Source organism: Pipistrellus hanaki, assembly GCF_964339955.1.
Source record: "Pipistrellus hanaki genome assembly, chromosome: 5".
Classification (NCBI taxonomy): Eukaryota; Metazoa; Chordata; class Mammalia; order Chiroptera; family Vespertilionidae; genus Pipistrellus; species Pipistrellus hanaki.
The window spans coordinates 2069349-2084980 of NC_140507.1; the positions used below are offsets into that span (position 1 = coordinate 2069349).

Genomic DNA, 15632 nt, shown 5'->3' on the forward strand with positions numbered 1-15632 from the left:
AGCCCTCTGGACCCCCACCCCCACTTCTCTGCGCCTCCCTTCACCTCACTCCTCCCAACGCACCCCTCAGCGGACGCTGGTCCCCGGATGAGGGCCTCCCTCACGGCCCCCGAGCAAGGGAGAGGCTCGGTCATACAGAGGAGAATGTAATCAAGTGAGCACAGCCAAGCAGTTTTTTACAGCAGGAATGATCCTAGATAATAAAGCGGTAACATGCAAATTGACCTTCGCTCCAGCACACAAGATGGCTGCCCCCATGTGGACAGTGGACACAAGATGGTCACCACAAGATGGCATCAGGGGAGGGCAGCTGTGGGCAATCAGGCCAGCAGGGGAGGGAAGTCGAGAGGGACCAGGCCTGGAAGGGAGGGCAAAATGGTTATTTTTATGTAACGTAAATTTCACCTCAATGTTTATTTATTTTTAAAATAATTTTATTGATTTTTTTTACAGAGAGGAAGGGAGAGAGTTAGAAACATCGATGTGAGAGAAACATCGATCAGCTGCCTCCTGTGCACCTCCTATTAGGATGTCCCCGCAACCAAGGTACATGCCTTTGACTGGAATCAAACCTGGGACCCTTTAGTCTGCAGGCCGACACTCTATCCACTGAACCAAACCAGTCCGGGCTTCACCTCAATGTTTAAAAAGGGAAAAGAATCTGCTTGGTGTTCCCAATTTCTTAGGAATGCCTTTAAAAGTACATAAATCTGCCCGGCATTCGTGGGTCAGTGGCTGAGCATCAACCAGGAAGAGGTCTGGTTTGATTCCCAGTTGGGACACATGCTTGGGTTTCGGGCTCGATCCCCAGAAGGGGGCGTGCAGGAGGCGGCCCATCAATGATTCTCTGCATCATTGTTTCTGTTTCTCTCTCCCTCCCCCTTCCTCTCTGAAATCAATAAAAATACATTTAAAAAAATAGAGAAATGCAAGCCATTTGCCTCTCTGTGAAATGAACAGGATGAGGCCACGGACCAAAAGCACTTCCTCACTGAGATTATGCTATTGGACTGGAGTTAGCCTTTCTAGGGGCAATGTAGGTATAGCCAAGAATTTAAATATGCATGCCCTTTGACCCAGAAACATGAGTGGTTATATTAAAAATCTGTATGATGCACGTTTGGGAATGGGGGATGGGTGGGGATTGGTAAGCTATGTACACATATAATATCTTAATAAAAATAAATAAATTAAAATCTGTATGACTGCACCAAGATATATGTGCAAGAATCAGTGGACAGAGCACTGGCCTGAGGATCAAAGGGTCCATGGTTTGATTCTGGCCAAGGGCACGTACTTTGGTTGCAGGCACATCCCCAGTGGGGGGGGGGGTGCAGGAGGCAGCTGATCGATGTTTCTCTCTCATCAATGTTTTTATCTCATCAATGTTTCTATCTCTCTCCCTTCCTCTCTGTAAAAAAATCAATATATATATATATATATATATATATATATATATATATTTATTTAAAATGAGTGAGGTAGGAAAGACTGTCATCAGATATATATATATCAAGTGATAAAATCACGTTGCAATAAGTCAAATATGTTCGTAGTTTTAAAGGATTTCCACGGACATGGACGCAGTGTGCACCCGTGTGCCCTTCGGAAGCCGTGGCCCCTGGTGGCTGTTTGTGGTATGACTCCTAAGGACGTGAAAAGTGTGTTTACCACATTTTTGTTGGAATTCTTACAACTACTGGGGCATGCATTTTGTAAACAGGCAAAACATTAAGGAACAAGGATCATAAAGCTTTATTTAATAAATATAACCAAAAGTTTCAAAATACTTTCTTCCATATGCAGCCAATTAAAGGAAGGAAGGGAAGGACAGAGAGAATGTGGGGGGAGATGACATGGAAGGGGCAGGAGGAAGGAGGAGGCGGAACTGTGAGCGGTGAGATTAGGAAAGGAGGAGGCGGAACCGTGAGCAGTGAGATCCATGAGTGTAGGTGGAGGTGAGAGTGGTGCTCCGGGCTCTGGCTCTCCAGCTGCCCCCTCTCCTGGGTCACATCTCAGGGCACCCATCCCTCCTGGGCAACGGAGGGAGATGCTCACCGACACTTTCGGGATGAATCAAGGTTCCAGAAACATGAAGTCCTCTCGAGCCAGGAAGACTGCCTTTTTGTCTGTGACCATCAAGACTGAAGCCCCGCCCCCATTAAGATAAAAACAGCCCTAGCCGGCTTGGCTCACTGGATAGAATGTTGGCCTGCAGACTGAAGGATCCCCGGTTCGATTCCAGCCAAGGGCACATGCCTGGGCTGCAGGCTCGATCCCCAGTCGGGGGGAGGGGAGGTAAGGATACAGCCAATTAATGATTCTCTCTCATCATTGATGTTTCTATCTCTCCTCCCTTGCACTCTGAAATCAATAAAGAAATATATTTAAAAACAAAAAATTGGCCGGCCAATGGCTAAGCCCTAGCAGGGAATACTTTATCTTTCTGAAAAGACTTTAAGATCCTCAAGGTGGACCTTTTGGGCTAGGTCTTTTTCATTGAATCTGAAATATTGGTTCTGTCCTGATGCCCCCAAATCACATTTGAAAACAGAGTTTACTATACAGCTCATATTTTCAAATCCCTGGGGGGAGGAAGGGAGGGGAGGGTCTGGTCCGGGGGACATGTGCTGCGAAGTCAATAAATCAGTTCAAAGTTAGTGTTTAGGGCCCGGGGGGGAGGCACCCTTTGCCCTGGCAGAGCAGGTGATCCCGGGCCTCTGAGGAGGGGCCCGTGGCTCAGGCACGTTTCGGGACCACCAGGAGGGGGCCTCGGGAAGGCTGCCCCCATGCGGCTGGGTGTGTTCCAGGTGGCAGTGTGCGGACAGACAGCAGGGTCAAAGCTCACCAGGGCTGACTCCTCGTGGGCCAATCCTGTTCCCTGAAAACGTGTGAGGAAACCAGATGGGCCCCAGGCCTCGCAACGCCTCCCCTAGGGCAGCCAGGGCGGCAACAACACGGAATTCAGTCAGATAGCTCGTTTCTCGTCTTTATTAAAGCTTGGTCCTCGTGCCCACGGCCCGGAGCAGGGCAGAAGCAGCTGGGGCCAGGAGGGGCACCCATTCCAGGGCCGTGCCAGGAGGAACAGCACGGAGCCAGGCCCCAGCCCCGTGGGGCCAGCCCAAGGTGCCCTCAGCCCTTTCTGAGGCCCCTGTCCCACAGGGAGAGGAGGCCGGGGACCAGGACCCCTGCCCTCCTCACCCCCCACCCCCACCCAGCCCGGCTAATTCATGCCAACGCCACCCAGGCCCTCTCCCCACCCACTGACTACCGGCCTCCTACTCCAGCCCTGCAGCTCGGCTGCTGGCTCCAGGCTCCAAGGCCACATCTACACTACAACGGAAGGAACTAGGTCTAAGAGGGAATGCAGTTGTGATAAAATCTGTTTCCTGGTCCCACTCAGGATGGGAGGGGTCTCACATGAGCTGGGCCTCAGCCGGCCGCCCAGTGGGTCCTGAGGGCCCAGCTGGAAGTGGGGTGCGGCCAGGTGTGGGCCTTGCATAGTTGGGTGCTTGGTTTGCTGTTCAGCCCGGGGTTTGTGCCCGAGGCCCACCGGGCAGAAGGCCGCTGTGAGGGGATCTGGGCAGGAACCGTCCGCTTCTCCTGTGGAATTGGGAGAAGCGGAGGTCAAGCGGCCTGCGGGTGTCTTGGGCCCTGGTTGTGGGTTTGAGGAATGATCTTGGCACCGACCTGTCACTTCACTCTGGTTATTAATTCTGAGCGTCGGGCTGACCCCAGGAGATGGCAGTCGGAGGGGGTGAAGGCTGGGGCCGAGGCCCCAATCTCTGGGTGCCCCCGCAGGGCCGGAGTGAGCACCAAGGACTCAGAGGAAGGCGGGCAGTGAAGCGACCGGCGGGCCTAGCACCTGGCCCACCGCGGTGCTCAGGTGGGGCAGGCAGAGCGGGCGGCCCCAGAATAAGGCTGTAAGCTCACTGGGCCTGCCGTCCCGGGGCCACAGATCAGGGTTCTGGCTCCTTCTTGGTGCGGCGGGAGATGGAAATGAACCAAAGCTGGCCCGCTGCAGCTCCGCCCGGGCGGGAGGAGCGGTCCTTGGGAAACGCCCGGCTCCTGAGCGCAGGCCCTCCCTCACTGAGGGTGGGGGGCCGTCTGCAAACCCACGGGGCAGCCTTGTTCCCCCGGGCCCCCAAAAGGGCTTCCTCTGCTGTAAGACCCGTTACGGCGCCTCGGCCACCTGTTCTGAGGCTGCGTCAGATCCCAGTGAAACAAACAGCAGGCCTGGCACCCCCACGCTGGGCTGGCGGGCAGGGGGCTGAGGGAAGGCACCCACCAGCACTGGGCCCTCAGCTGAGGCCAGAGGGGGGGCTGGCGCCGCAGCTGGCACCCTGGCCGCCGGCCGCACCGCCGCCGGCCTCAGAGGACGCCCTCCCGGTAGGCGCCCGAGGGCCCCACAAACGGCGTGGGCTCGGAGCCGAAGCTGGTCCCGCCCGCGAACTCCCGCAGGGCGCCGCCCCGCTCCCCGGGGGCGCCCGCGCCGCCGCCCGGCGGCCCCTTGGCGGGCGCCTCGGCCTTGGCCTTGGGCGCGGGCCCGGGCGCGGCCCCCGCGCTGCGGTGCGTCTTCATGTGCGTGAGCAGGTGCGAGCTCTGCGAGAAGCGGCGGCCGCAGCAGGCGCAGGCGTAGGGCCGCTCGCCCGTGTGCGTGCGCTGGTGCGTGACCAGCACGGAGCGCTGCGAGAAGCGCTTGCCGCACTCGGGGCACGGGAAGGGCCGCTCGCCCGTGTGGCCGCGCCGGTGCTTGGCCAGGTTGGAGCGCTGCGCGAAGCCGCGGCCGCAGTCGGCGCAGCGGAAGGGCTTCTCGCCCGTGTGCGTGCGCCGGTGCCGCTTGAAGTCCGAGCTGTGGCCGAAGCCCTTGCCGCAGTCCGGGCAGCGGTGCGGCTTCTCCTCGGCGTGCGCCCACTGGTGCCGCGTCAGCGCCGCGCTCTGCCCGAAGCGGCGGCCGCACTCGCCGCACGCGTAGGGCCGCTCCCCGGTGTGCGCGCGCCCGTGCGCCGTGAGGTGCGCCCGGCGGCTGAAGCCCGCGCCGCACACGGCGCACACGAAGGGCTTCTCGCCCGTGTGGCCGCGCACGTGCGCCGCCAGGTGCGAGCCGCGGGCGAAGCGGGCGCCGCACTCGGGGCACGGGAAGGGCCGCTCGCCCGTGTGCGTGCGCCGGTGGCGCGCCAGGTGCGAGCCGTACACGAAGCTCTTGCCGCAGTCGGCGCAGCGGTGCGGCCGCTCGCCCGCGTGGTAGCGCTGGTGCTTGGCCAGCGCCGCGCGGCGCCCGAACGTCTTGCCGCAGTCGGAGCAGATCCACGGGCTCTCCTCCTCGGGCAGCGCGGCGGGCGCCGGCTCGGCCAGCAGCGCCCCCGCGCCCGGCCCGAACGCGCGCAGCCCCGCGCCGCCGCCCCCGGGCCCGCCGCCCGCGCGGAAGGGGTCGCTGGCCAGCCCCGCGCCCTCCACCAGGGAGAGCCGGGCCCCCAGCGGGCCGGACAGGGGGCGCCCCTCGGCCGGCAGCCGCTCCCTGAAGGCGGGGAGGCCCAGCATCGGGAAGCCGTCCGGATGGACCCAGGACTTGGGGTGAACGGGAAAGGGGAAGCCCAGCGGGTGCGGCGAGGAGCCCTCGCCCTCGCCCAGGCCGTTGCCCAGCTCCGGGGGGCGCCGGGCCGGCCTGGGGTCCTCGCTCTGGGGGGCGGGCGCCTCCGGGGCAGCCGCAGCCGCGTCTCTCGCCTCTGCCTGGGCCTCCGCCTCCCCGGCATCGGGTCCCTCGGGCCCGGCCTCGGCCTCCTCTGGCCCCGCGGCCGACGCCGTGTCACCGGGCTCCCGCCGGGGGCCGTCGCCGCCGGGCTCGGAGCAGCCGCCGCCGCGCCGGTGGCGCTGGAAGTCGGCGCGCAGGCGGAAGGCCTGGCCGCAGTCGGGGCAGCAGTGCGGCCGGTCGGCTGTGTGCACCGCCTGGTGCCGCGCCAGCGCCGAGCTCTGGCTGAAGCTGCGGCCGCAGTGCGGGCACGGGTAGGGCCGCTCGCCCGTGTGCGTGCGCTGGTGCGTGACCAGGTAGGAGCGGCGGCCGAAGCCCGCCCCGCAGAAGGCGCAGCGGTAGGGCCGCTCGCCCGTGTGGATGCGCCGGTGCGTGACCAGGTGCGACTTGTAGACGAAGCGCTTGCCGCAGTCGGGGCACGGGAAGGGCTTCTCGCCCGTGTGCGTGCGCTGGTGGATGGCCAGGTGCGAGCGGTACACGAAGCCCTTGCCGCACTCGTCGCAGCCGAAGGGCTTGACGGCCGCGTGGTAGCGCTGGTGCTTGGCCAGGCGGGACCGGTGCGGGAACACCTTGCCGCACACGTCGCACGTGGTCTCGGGCCGCCCCGCCTGGTCGGCCGCGTCGGCCGGGAACGCCCAAGGCACCAGCAGGCTCACGCCGGGCTCCTGGCCCGGCAGGAAGGGCTTCGCCTCCGACCCCTCGGCCAGGGCCCCGAGGCCCCGGGGGTCGAGCCCCCAGCCCTCCGGAGTCTGCCCCGAATCCGAGTCATCTGGGCCCCATGTCCCGTGCACGTCCCCCACGCCATAGGCCGCCGACCACAGCCCCGGGGGCTCGCTCTCCTCCTCCGCCACCTCTGCCAGGAAGGCCTCCTCGTCCTCCTCGTGGTCATCCAGGTCGTCGGTCCAGAACCAGGCTCCTGCGGGCGACAGGGGAAGGCGGGAGAGCTGGGGGGCGCCGGACAGGACCGGTGGGCTCTGTTCCCCCTCCCTCCCTCTCTGGGCTCCTCTCCAGCCTGAGGCTGGCCAGCCCCAGGGGTGTCCCCACATCCAGCAGAACCAGGAAGTTTGTCCTGGGCCAAGGAGATCTGGGGCTCTCTGCACGCACCCCAGGGGGCCCCACCAGCTGTGCGGCACAGCCCAGGGGACCCCGAGGGCCTTTCTCTAAGTGGCTGTGCTGCAAGCTGCTTCCCGTCACAGAAGGGCAAGGAGTCCAAGTTCCTGCTGCTCTGTCCTCGCCCCCCTTTCCGCCCCAGGCCCACCTCTCCCCTCAGCCAGAGCATAGACCCGGGGCAGGTGTGGGCTCCCAGTTTATAAGGGGGTGCTGGTAGGCCGGTGGCATTGGAGGGACCTCGTGTTTATGGAGCCAGCACGGCACAGGGAACAGGGAGCCCGCCCCGGCTGTGCAGAGCACCTGCTTCTGCACACGGCACGCTGTGTCCGCTGTAGCCACCTGTGGGAGTCTGGCCAGAACCAGACCTTACTGAGCCCCAGCTGGTCAAGAGGAAAAGTCTGTGTTCTGCAAGCTTCCTCTAGAAACCTAGAGCGTGCTGGGCTAGTGCAGTCAGCAGCAGTCCTGCCAGACCCGGCAGTCCTCAAAGGGGTCGGCTGCGCAAAGGGGGGGGGGGGGGGGGCAGTTTAGCAGGCAGGCTGCCATTAACTCACCCTGCAGAGCATTTAACACTATGCTTGGATCCTACACCTCAGACTCTGCGGATGGCTGGGGGGGGTGGGGGGAGTATTCCCAGGCCCCAAGCCGGGTTCAGGGCACATCATGGCTACACTGCAGACCCTCCTAGAACCACGGAGAATGGGCACACACAGATCCTGTGGCCCCTGGACCAGGCGCTGGGGGGCTGCTCCTGAGATCTGCCTGTGGCTGGGACACACGTCCCTCTGGGACCCTCTGGGACCCTCTGGGACAGCCACACTGCCCTGTCTCGTTCTGGAGGCAGCGGTGCTGTGTTGGGCTGAAGTCGGGAAAAGATCCCAGGAGGGCCCCGGGCATGGGCTCCTGGGCAGAAAGCCCATATCCGCTGTGTCACACGGCTGGTCTGGGCATAAGCAGCATCGGGAAATACTCTGAGGAACACACGTGTAGGCAGAGCACTGTCTGTGCTTGTCTGTATTTTTTACTTTAAAACACATCTATGGGCTGAAACCGGTTTGGCTCAGTGGATAGAGCCTCGGCCTGCGGACTGAAAGGTCCTGGGTTCGATTCCGGTCAAGGGCTTGTACCTTGGTTGCGGGCACATCCCCAATAGGGGGTGTGCAAGAGGCAGCTAATCGATGATTCTCTCTCATCAATGTTTCTAACTCTCTATCCCTCTCTCTTCCTCTCTGTAAAAAATCAATAAAATATATTAAAACACATCTATGGGTCTATCCAGGCACGTGACTGGCATGAGACATCAGTGACCCTCAGTAGACTGGCGTGACTCCGGCCCAGAGCCCAGCACACCTCCTGTGCACCACCCCTCACCCCCTTACCCCGCCCCCCCACCATTCCGCTCCCCACTCACTCCCCCGAGCCTTCTGAAACACCGAGGATCAGGCCTCCGTGAGACACCGCCCAGAACCAACAGTCCCACAGCGTCAGGCTGGACACTAGATTGAGTTCACGTTCTCTCTTCTCCAGACGGGCACAGTGAGGCTCAGACAGAGGGGGGCGGGAGCCAGAGCCAGGTGCCAGGTCCCCAGAGACATCTGCCCGCTGAGCTTCCTGCAAGAATCTCTCCAAGTCTCCTCCGGAGCCGGGGCTGCCCGCCCGGCCAGAGGCTGTCCCTGGCGCCTCTGGGGTGAGGAGGGAAGGCTCAGAGGGACCCATTGTTCAGAGATGCCAGACGGATGGAGAAGCCAGAGGCGGCTCGGGCACTGCCAGTACCCACAGTCACTCTGCACCTGTAGCCCCTCTGAGCTGGGCACTTCACAACTGGCCCTCGTTTACAAACAAAACTGAACAAAACAAGACATACCCAGAAACTCCAAGGCCAGGACAGGGGTCACGGGTAAGGCTGCCTAAAAGAAACTACGTTCTCCAGGGACCTCCTGGCCCTCAGCTCTCCACGGACAGAGACCCAGAGCAGCCAGCCCACGAAGGCAGGGTAGCCCGAGGTGGCCACCTGTCTCTGCACAGCCCACCCTCTGCTCAGGCCACCAGCGCCAGGCCAGGAGGAGGCCAACGCTCCCTGGTGTTGGCAGACACCCCCCCAGGCTCTGCCTCACGCTCACCTGTATAGACGCCGGTGACGATGTCTCCCTCCTCGGGCCGGGGGCTGTCTGGGACCCAAGGCTCCTCTCCCTGTTCCAGCCGGAAGATCAGATCCGGCTTGGGGATGGGGTACCCTGGCATGGAGAGAGACAGAGGCCGTGGCTGTGCCTGCAGGCCGCCCTCACACCACACAGCACTGTCACTCCAGTCCTCAGCTCCTCTCTCCTCTTACTCCTCCTCGGACCAGCCGCCACCTCCCTGCCCCGTTCCGAGAACCCCACATTTCCCTCTCAAGCCTTGCCCGGTACCCCAGCTCTCCTGCAAGCCCCCCGCCACACACACACACACGCACACCTGCAGATGCTCATTCCTCATCTCCAGAACATGCCCACCTGGCTCCTGGCACTGCTGGGCAATACTGGGGCCCCACCCAGAAGCAGGGCTGTCTGTGGGGCTCCCCTGGGCAGTGGGCTGGCACCAGCACGCCCTTCTCCAAGACCTCGCCACTCCAGACAGCGAAGCCCCCAGCAGCCCTGGCACCGCTGCCCCCGGGGCAGAGGCCGCTTACCCAGGGACGCCAGGGTGCCGTAGTTCTCCTGCATGACCTCCCCATACAGGGCCCGCTGCGCGGCCGCCAGCCTCTCCCACTCCTCCAGCGAGAAGTACACGGCCACGTCCTCAAAGGTCACCAGCCCCTGGAACACAGCGCCGGTCACTGCTCCACACTGCCCAGGGGAGCGGTGCCCCCAACAGGATGACCGGGCCGAGCCAGGGAGCCAGGGGACAGGGCCCACGCCCATCCCCCGCAGCCCACCAGCCTCACAGCACCTGCTTCCTGGCCGGGCGTGGCCCTCCGAGGCAGGGGCCCCGTTTCCACTCAGAGGTGAGGGGCCGGACTCAGAGGGGAACACCCAGCGCGCACGGGGCAGAGCCAGCACTCAGAGGTCAGAGGACAACAAAGCCAGGCCCTCACGGCTGTGCTGTGGCCGCCTCGTCCCCTCCTGCTTCACGGTTTGGCTCAAGCCAGTGGTCACGTCAGCAACGTGAAGGCCAGTACCCGGGGGGACAGTGGGCACAGGAGCCTGGTCTCACAGGCTCAGCAGGGAATCGGAGCCCGGGCCAGTGACGGGCACTCCAGGGAAGGAGCACAGCCTGGCCCGGGAGAGCCAGGCCTCCGGGGAGCTGCACGGCTCAGGGGAGTGGGCGGTGGGCGGCACCCACAGGACATTCCCAAGGCCGGGAAGGGTCAGCCCGGGGAGTGGAATCGCATCCCGTGGGGCTCAGGGTGCCTGGCACAGTCCACGGCCATGTTCCTGCTCAGCTGGGCTCGGCCGAAGGCCACAGTGCCCCTGCCATGGGGGTCTCCAGGCAGCCGGGCCAGCTCCCGAGGAAACCCTGCCTGCTTACTGACTCCAGAGAGGGCGGCTCACCTGAGACCCAGCTGTCAGGAAATCCCCCTCCTCGTCCTCCTCTTCCTCTTCCTCCTCCTCCTCCTCCTCCTCCTCCTCCTCCAGGTCCTCCTCCCCAAGCACGGCTGGAACCTCGGAGGCCTGCAGAGCTGGGGGAGAAGTCTGCTAGGGGGCGCTGCCTTTCACAGGGGCTTCACCGTCCTGGCCACCTCTGCCCATCCAGCAAGAGGGGCAGGAGCTCCTGGCTGCACCCGTTTCAAAGCCTGGGCCCTGACACCCCCCTCCCCCTGCATGCAGCTCCAGCCTAAAGGGCCAGAGAGCTCTGCCGGCCGCACACCCTCTCTCCCACCTTTCTTCCTTCTTCCCACCCCGCCCTCCCACCCTCCTCCTCTCCTTCCCTCCCCCCTCCCCCCCTCCTTCCTCCCAAGGGCCAGCTCCCTTCCTCTACCCTGCTCCTGAAGAACTGGGGAGGTGGCACCACCACGGCTCAGACGCGCCTGGGTCCCCAGCGCCGGACTCCAGTCCTCTGCCTCCTCCTCCTCCTCCTCCTCCTCCACCTGCTCCATGGGCTCTCCGTGCCCCGCCCGCAGCCCGGTGGCTGCCGCCTCCTCCACCACGTCCTGGCCTTCCTCTTCTTCCACCTCCTCCTCCTCTTCTTCGTCTGTCTCCTCCGCCTCTTCCCCCCTCTCCTCTTCCTCTTCTTCCTCCTGCTCAGGACTGCACTCCGACCTGTCCTCCGCCCGCTCCGGCTGGGCGGCCAGGGAGCCCGGCGCCGTGTGCAGGGCTGCCATCTTCTCCGGGGGGAGCCTCAGCTCGGCCTGGAACAAGGACAGTGTGAGGCGCCGCCCGACGCCCTGGGAGGGGGGCCGGTGCTGTTGCCCCCACCGCACAGCTCCGCCCAGAGCCCCAGCCAGGCCCAGCCGGCTCACCAGCACCAGGCCCACCGGCCCGGCCCTCAGCTCTTCCTGCCGGCTGCAACCCATTCCAGCTTCACCGCCACTGAGCCCAAGGCCACAGGTGAGCTACACCCAGGAGGCCCCGCTCCAGCCTCCCCCCAGTGCCCTCCGCCCCGCAGCCCGCTGGGGTGAAGGTGCTGAAAGCAGGAGCGGGTGCTGGAGTCGCTGCAGCCGCCTCCAGACCAGCCCTGCCAGCGCCTGCGGCCAAGAGAATGCCAGCGCGTTTCCCAACGGTGCCCGCTCCGGCTCAGAGGCTCTTCTCACCCAGACCTCAGGCCGCACATTCAGCTGAGCCCGGACACCGTGCCAACATGCCAAGCCCGGCAGAGCTGCCTGCTGCCCGGCCCGCCCAGCGCCGACTCCCACAGCCTCAGCCTCAGCCGGGCCAGGGTCCAGGGACTGGCACTCCAAGGGCAGCCCCAGCTCTGGGATACCGGGACCCAAGCTCACCGCGCGCCCCAGCCCCCCTCCCTGGGACTCCCGCCCCCTCTCCCTGGCCCAGGCCCGGAGGCAGCCCCCAGGCCATCCCACACGGTGCCTGGCCTTTCCTGCAGCCCGTGTTCACACACGGCACCAGGCGTTCACATGCGTGTGGAACTGCCCGCTCGCTGCCAGCCTCCGGGACCGTCACCGCGAAGAGCAGCGTCCCCTCTGCTCACCGCTGAGGGCCCCGCGCCAGACGCAGAGCGCACAAACGTTTACTGAAGACGTGACTCTGAGGTCTCACCAGCGTGGTGAACGTGAAACTTTACAAACTCCGCATTCTGGCCACACTGTCCCCTTCCAGAACAGACGGGCGCTGGCGAGGGTCCCCCCAGAGGCACCGGAGAGGGTCCGGCTTCAGGGGTTCAGCCCAAAGCCCCTTCTCCCAAGAAGCGACCAGAGAAGGGAAAGACCCAGGAGCACGGAGGTCGGAGGTCGGCAGCCACCCTGCAGGTGGGACCATTGCCCCGCACAGCCAGACACCCCACGTGCCCAGACCAGAATCCAGGACAGAACGTCCTGGAAGATGGGCCTCGGTACCTGAGCACTGCACTCACCTAGCCCCCCAAGGCCCGTCTGCAGACCTGCCCCCGCCTTCCCCTCTGCCCAGCTGCCAGCCACCAGACTCCCTCTGGTACTCCCCACATCCAGCCCCAGGGGCACCCACAGGGGCCGGGGAGCAGCAGCCTCACCACAAACCCCATCACCCCGGGGCCTTGCTCCCGCTGGAGCCCTGCACCCCAGGATACGGTGCTGCCAACTGTCAGAACTGGGGTGACAAAACGCCCCTCAGGGGAGCAGGGAGGACCCCAGGACAGCAGGGGTGGCCAAGTTCCAACTGTTAGAAATGCTCCCCAGAAGTGGAAAGAGAGGCAGGGGAGGAGAGGAGTGTGGGTGCCCGGGTCCCCCCTCTGGGTGCCTCCCAGGTTCTCTCTCCTCCAGGGAAGCCTTCCTTCCCCATGACCAGGTGCCCACCGCCTGGGGTGCCATACTCTCCTGGGTTTGGGGGTGCAGGTGTATCCATGGACCATCCGGCTCCCTCACCACGCAGGCCACTCCCCCGACCTGCCCACACTTGTTGAAACAAACAACCGCCAAGGTCTCCCCACACACCAGGGCCTGAGCCTCCTGCACACACCTCCCTGCCCGCCCATGGGGCCCCTGGGCCAGCCCCTCGCCCTCCTCTGCGGCCACAGGGGGCAGCCCACCGCACCCCACTCCGGCGGCCGCCTGTCTCAGCGCAGCAGCCCGGGGCCTCCATTGCAGGCCGGGCTCCCAGCAGCTCCGGTCAGCCAAGCCCCCTCCTCCAGGGGCTCAGGGTCTGGTCCTCCCACCGAGGCTCTGGCGGTGACAGCCCCTCCCGGATGGGCGTGTCCGGGTGGCCACAGCCCAGCCCCCCACTCCGGACGGCGGAGATCACCCCCACGAGTCGCGTGTCCCCCCGGCCCGCCCCCTCCGCGCTGCCCTCCCCACAGGCCCTGGGTCCGAGCCGCCCATCGCGCAGGTCCCAGCGGGTGGGCGCGGCCCCCCAAACCCCAGCGCGCCCTCCGCCGCCAGGTCCGGGGCCCCAGCGCCACGGCCTCCCCGCCGCGCCCCGCCCCACGCCCGCCCCCGCCCGGGCCCCGGCCCCGGCCCCGCAGCCGCACCTGCCGCCCCGCCGCCCACTCACCGCGCCGGCGCCCGCCGCCGCCAGCCGCCGGGCCCGCGCCCCGCGCTACACAAAGTGACGGCCCGGAGCTGCGCGGCGGCGGCGCGTGGGCACCGGAAGCGCCGCCGTCGGCCCCGCCCCGCCCTGCCCGCGCCCACGGGGGGAACTTCCGGTCACGCGGGGCGCAGCGCGGCTCCGAGGGGGCGTGTGCGGGGCCGGAGGAAGCGCCCCGGGGCGGCGAGGCCTCAGCCCCGGACCCGCCGGGAGCCTTCGAGCCCCCGCCCGCCACCCCGCACGGACCCCGCACCCACCCCGAGCCCCGGCCCCGCAGGCCCCGGAGCCCCACCGGTCCGGGACCACGACCCAGCCCTGGGGACCCCCCCGCGGGCCCGCGGCTCAGCGCGCCCCCACCCTGCCCGCCCCTCCAGCCGGGCCTGGGCCCTGGGAATGCCGGCCGCTCCGGGCCCCAGGCCCGCACCCCCCACGACCGTGCCGGGAGGGGCCGGGCTGTGGGGGCGCCTCCTGCCCCGCGGGCCCGCAGCCTGGCGTGGCCGTGGCCGTGGCCGTGGCGGGCGCCCCTCGCTGGCGAAGGCTCATGGACAGGAGCGGGTGGTGCCCACGGCTCACCGCCGCCCCCGGGCCAGGGCGGGGGGGGTGCCTGCAGGGCGGGGGTCCCTCAGGGCGGAGGGGGGTCCCTCAGGGCGGAGGTCCCTCAGGGCGGAGGGGGGTCCCTCAGGGCGGAGGGGGGTCCCTCAGGGCGGAGGGGGGTCCCCCGGGGCGGAGGAGGGTCCCCCGGGGCGGAGGGGGGTCCCCCGGGGCGGAGGATCCCTCGGGGCGGAGGGGGGTCCCCCGGGGCGGAGGGGGGTCCCCCGGGGCGGAGGATCCCTCGGGGCGGAGGGGGGTCCCTCAGGGCGGAGGGGGGTCCCTCAGGGCGGAGGTCCCTCAGGGCGGAGGGGGGTCCCTCAGGGCGGAGGGGGTCCCTCAGGGCGGAGGGGGGTCCCTCAGGGCGGAGGTCCCTCAGGGCGGAGGGGGGTCCCTCAGGGCGGAGGGGGGTCCCTCAGGGCGGAGGAGGGTCCCCCGGGGCGGAGGAGGGTCCCCCGGGGCGGAGGGGGGTCCCCCGGGGCGGAGGATCCCTCGGGGCGGAGGGGGGTCCCTCAGGGCGGAGGGGGGTCCCTCAGGGCGGAGGGGGGTCCCTCAGGGCGGAGGGGGTCCCTCAGGGCGGAGGGGGGGTCCCTCAGGGCGGAGGGGGGTCCCTCAGGGCGGAGGGGGGTCCCTCAGGGCGGAGGTCCCTCAGGGCGGAGGGGGGTCCCTCAGGGCGGAGGGGGGTCCCTCAGGGCGGAGGAGGGTCCCCCGGGGCGGAGGAGGGTCCCCCGGGGCGGAGGGGGGTCCCCCGGGGCGGAGGATCCCTCGGGGCGGAGGGGGGTCCCTCAGGGCGGAGGTCCCTCAGGGCGGAGGGGGGTCCCTCAGGGCGGAGGGGGTCCCTCAGGGCGGAGGGGGGGTCCCTCAGGGCGGAGGGGGGTCCCTCAGGGCGGAGGGGGGTCCCTCAGGGCGGAGGTCCCTCAGGGCGGAGGGGGGGTCCCTCAGGGCGGAGGGGGGGTCCCTCAGGGCGGAGGTCCCTCAGGGCGGAGGGGGGTCCCTCAGGGCGGAGGGGGGTCCCTCAGGGCGGGGGGGGGTCCATCGGGGCGGAGGGGGTCCCTCGGGGCGGAGGTCCCTCAGGGCGGAGGTCCCTCAGGGCGGAGGAGGGTCTAAGAGGGTCCATCGGGGCGGAGGGGGTCCCTCGGGGCGGAGGGGGTCCCTCGGGGCGGAGGTCCCTCAGGGCGGAGGTCCCTCAGGGCGGAGGTCCCTCAGGGCGGAGGAGGGTCTAAGAGGGTCCATCGGGGCGGAGGGGGTCCCTCAGGGCGGAGGTCCCTCAGGGCGGAGGTCCCTCAGGGCGGAGGAGGGTCTAAGAGGGTCCCTCGGGGCGGGGGGGGGGGGTCCATCGGGGCGGAGGGGGTCCCTCGGGGCGGCAGCGGCCAGTGCAGCGGCCTCGGGCAGGGCCCGGTCAGCACCACGGGGAGGCCCGCCTGGGGAGGGCGGTTCTGTGGGCGGTGCGGGCCGGTGCGGCCCGGGCGCCGGGATGGAGGCAGGTGGACTCCGCTGGCCGCCCCGGCCTCACCCCCGGAGGCAGCTGCGGGCTGGTG

At 66.8% G+C, this 15632-nt stretch overlaps 1 protein-coding gene across 1 annotated transcript; it reads right to left on the reverse strand.

Annotated features, from left to right (window-relative positions):
• Nucleotides 1-2396: 2396 nt before the first annotated feature.
• On the reverse strand, nucleotides 2397-13767 carry ZNF316 (zinc finger protein 316). Its single transcript, XM_084886147.1, has 6 exons — nucleotides 13451-13767; nucleotides 10814-11183; nucleotides 10387-10514; nucleotides 9525-9651; nucleotides 8977-9090; nucleotides 2397-6665 (listed from the first exon to the last, which is right to left on the reverse strand). Exons 2-6 carry the CDS (start codon nucleotides 11154-11156, stop codon nucleotides 4372-4374), a joined length of 3006 nt encoding a protein of 1001 aa, XP_084742273.1. The 5' UTR covers nucleotides 11157-11183; nucleotides 13451-13767; the 3' UTR covers nucleotides 2397-4371.
• Nucleotides 13768-15632: the final 1865 nt, after the last annotated feature.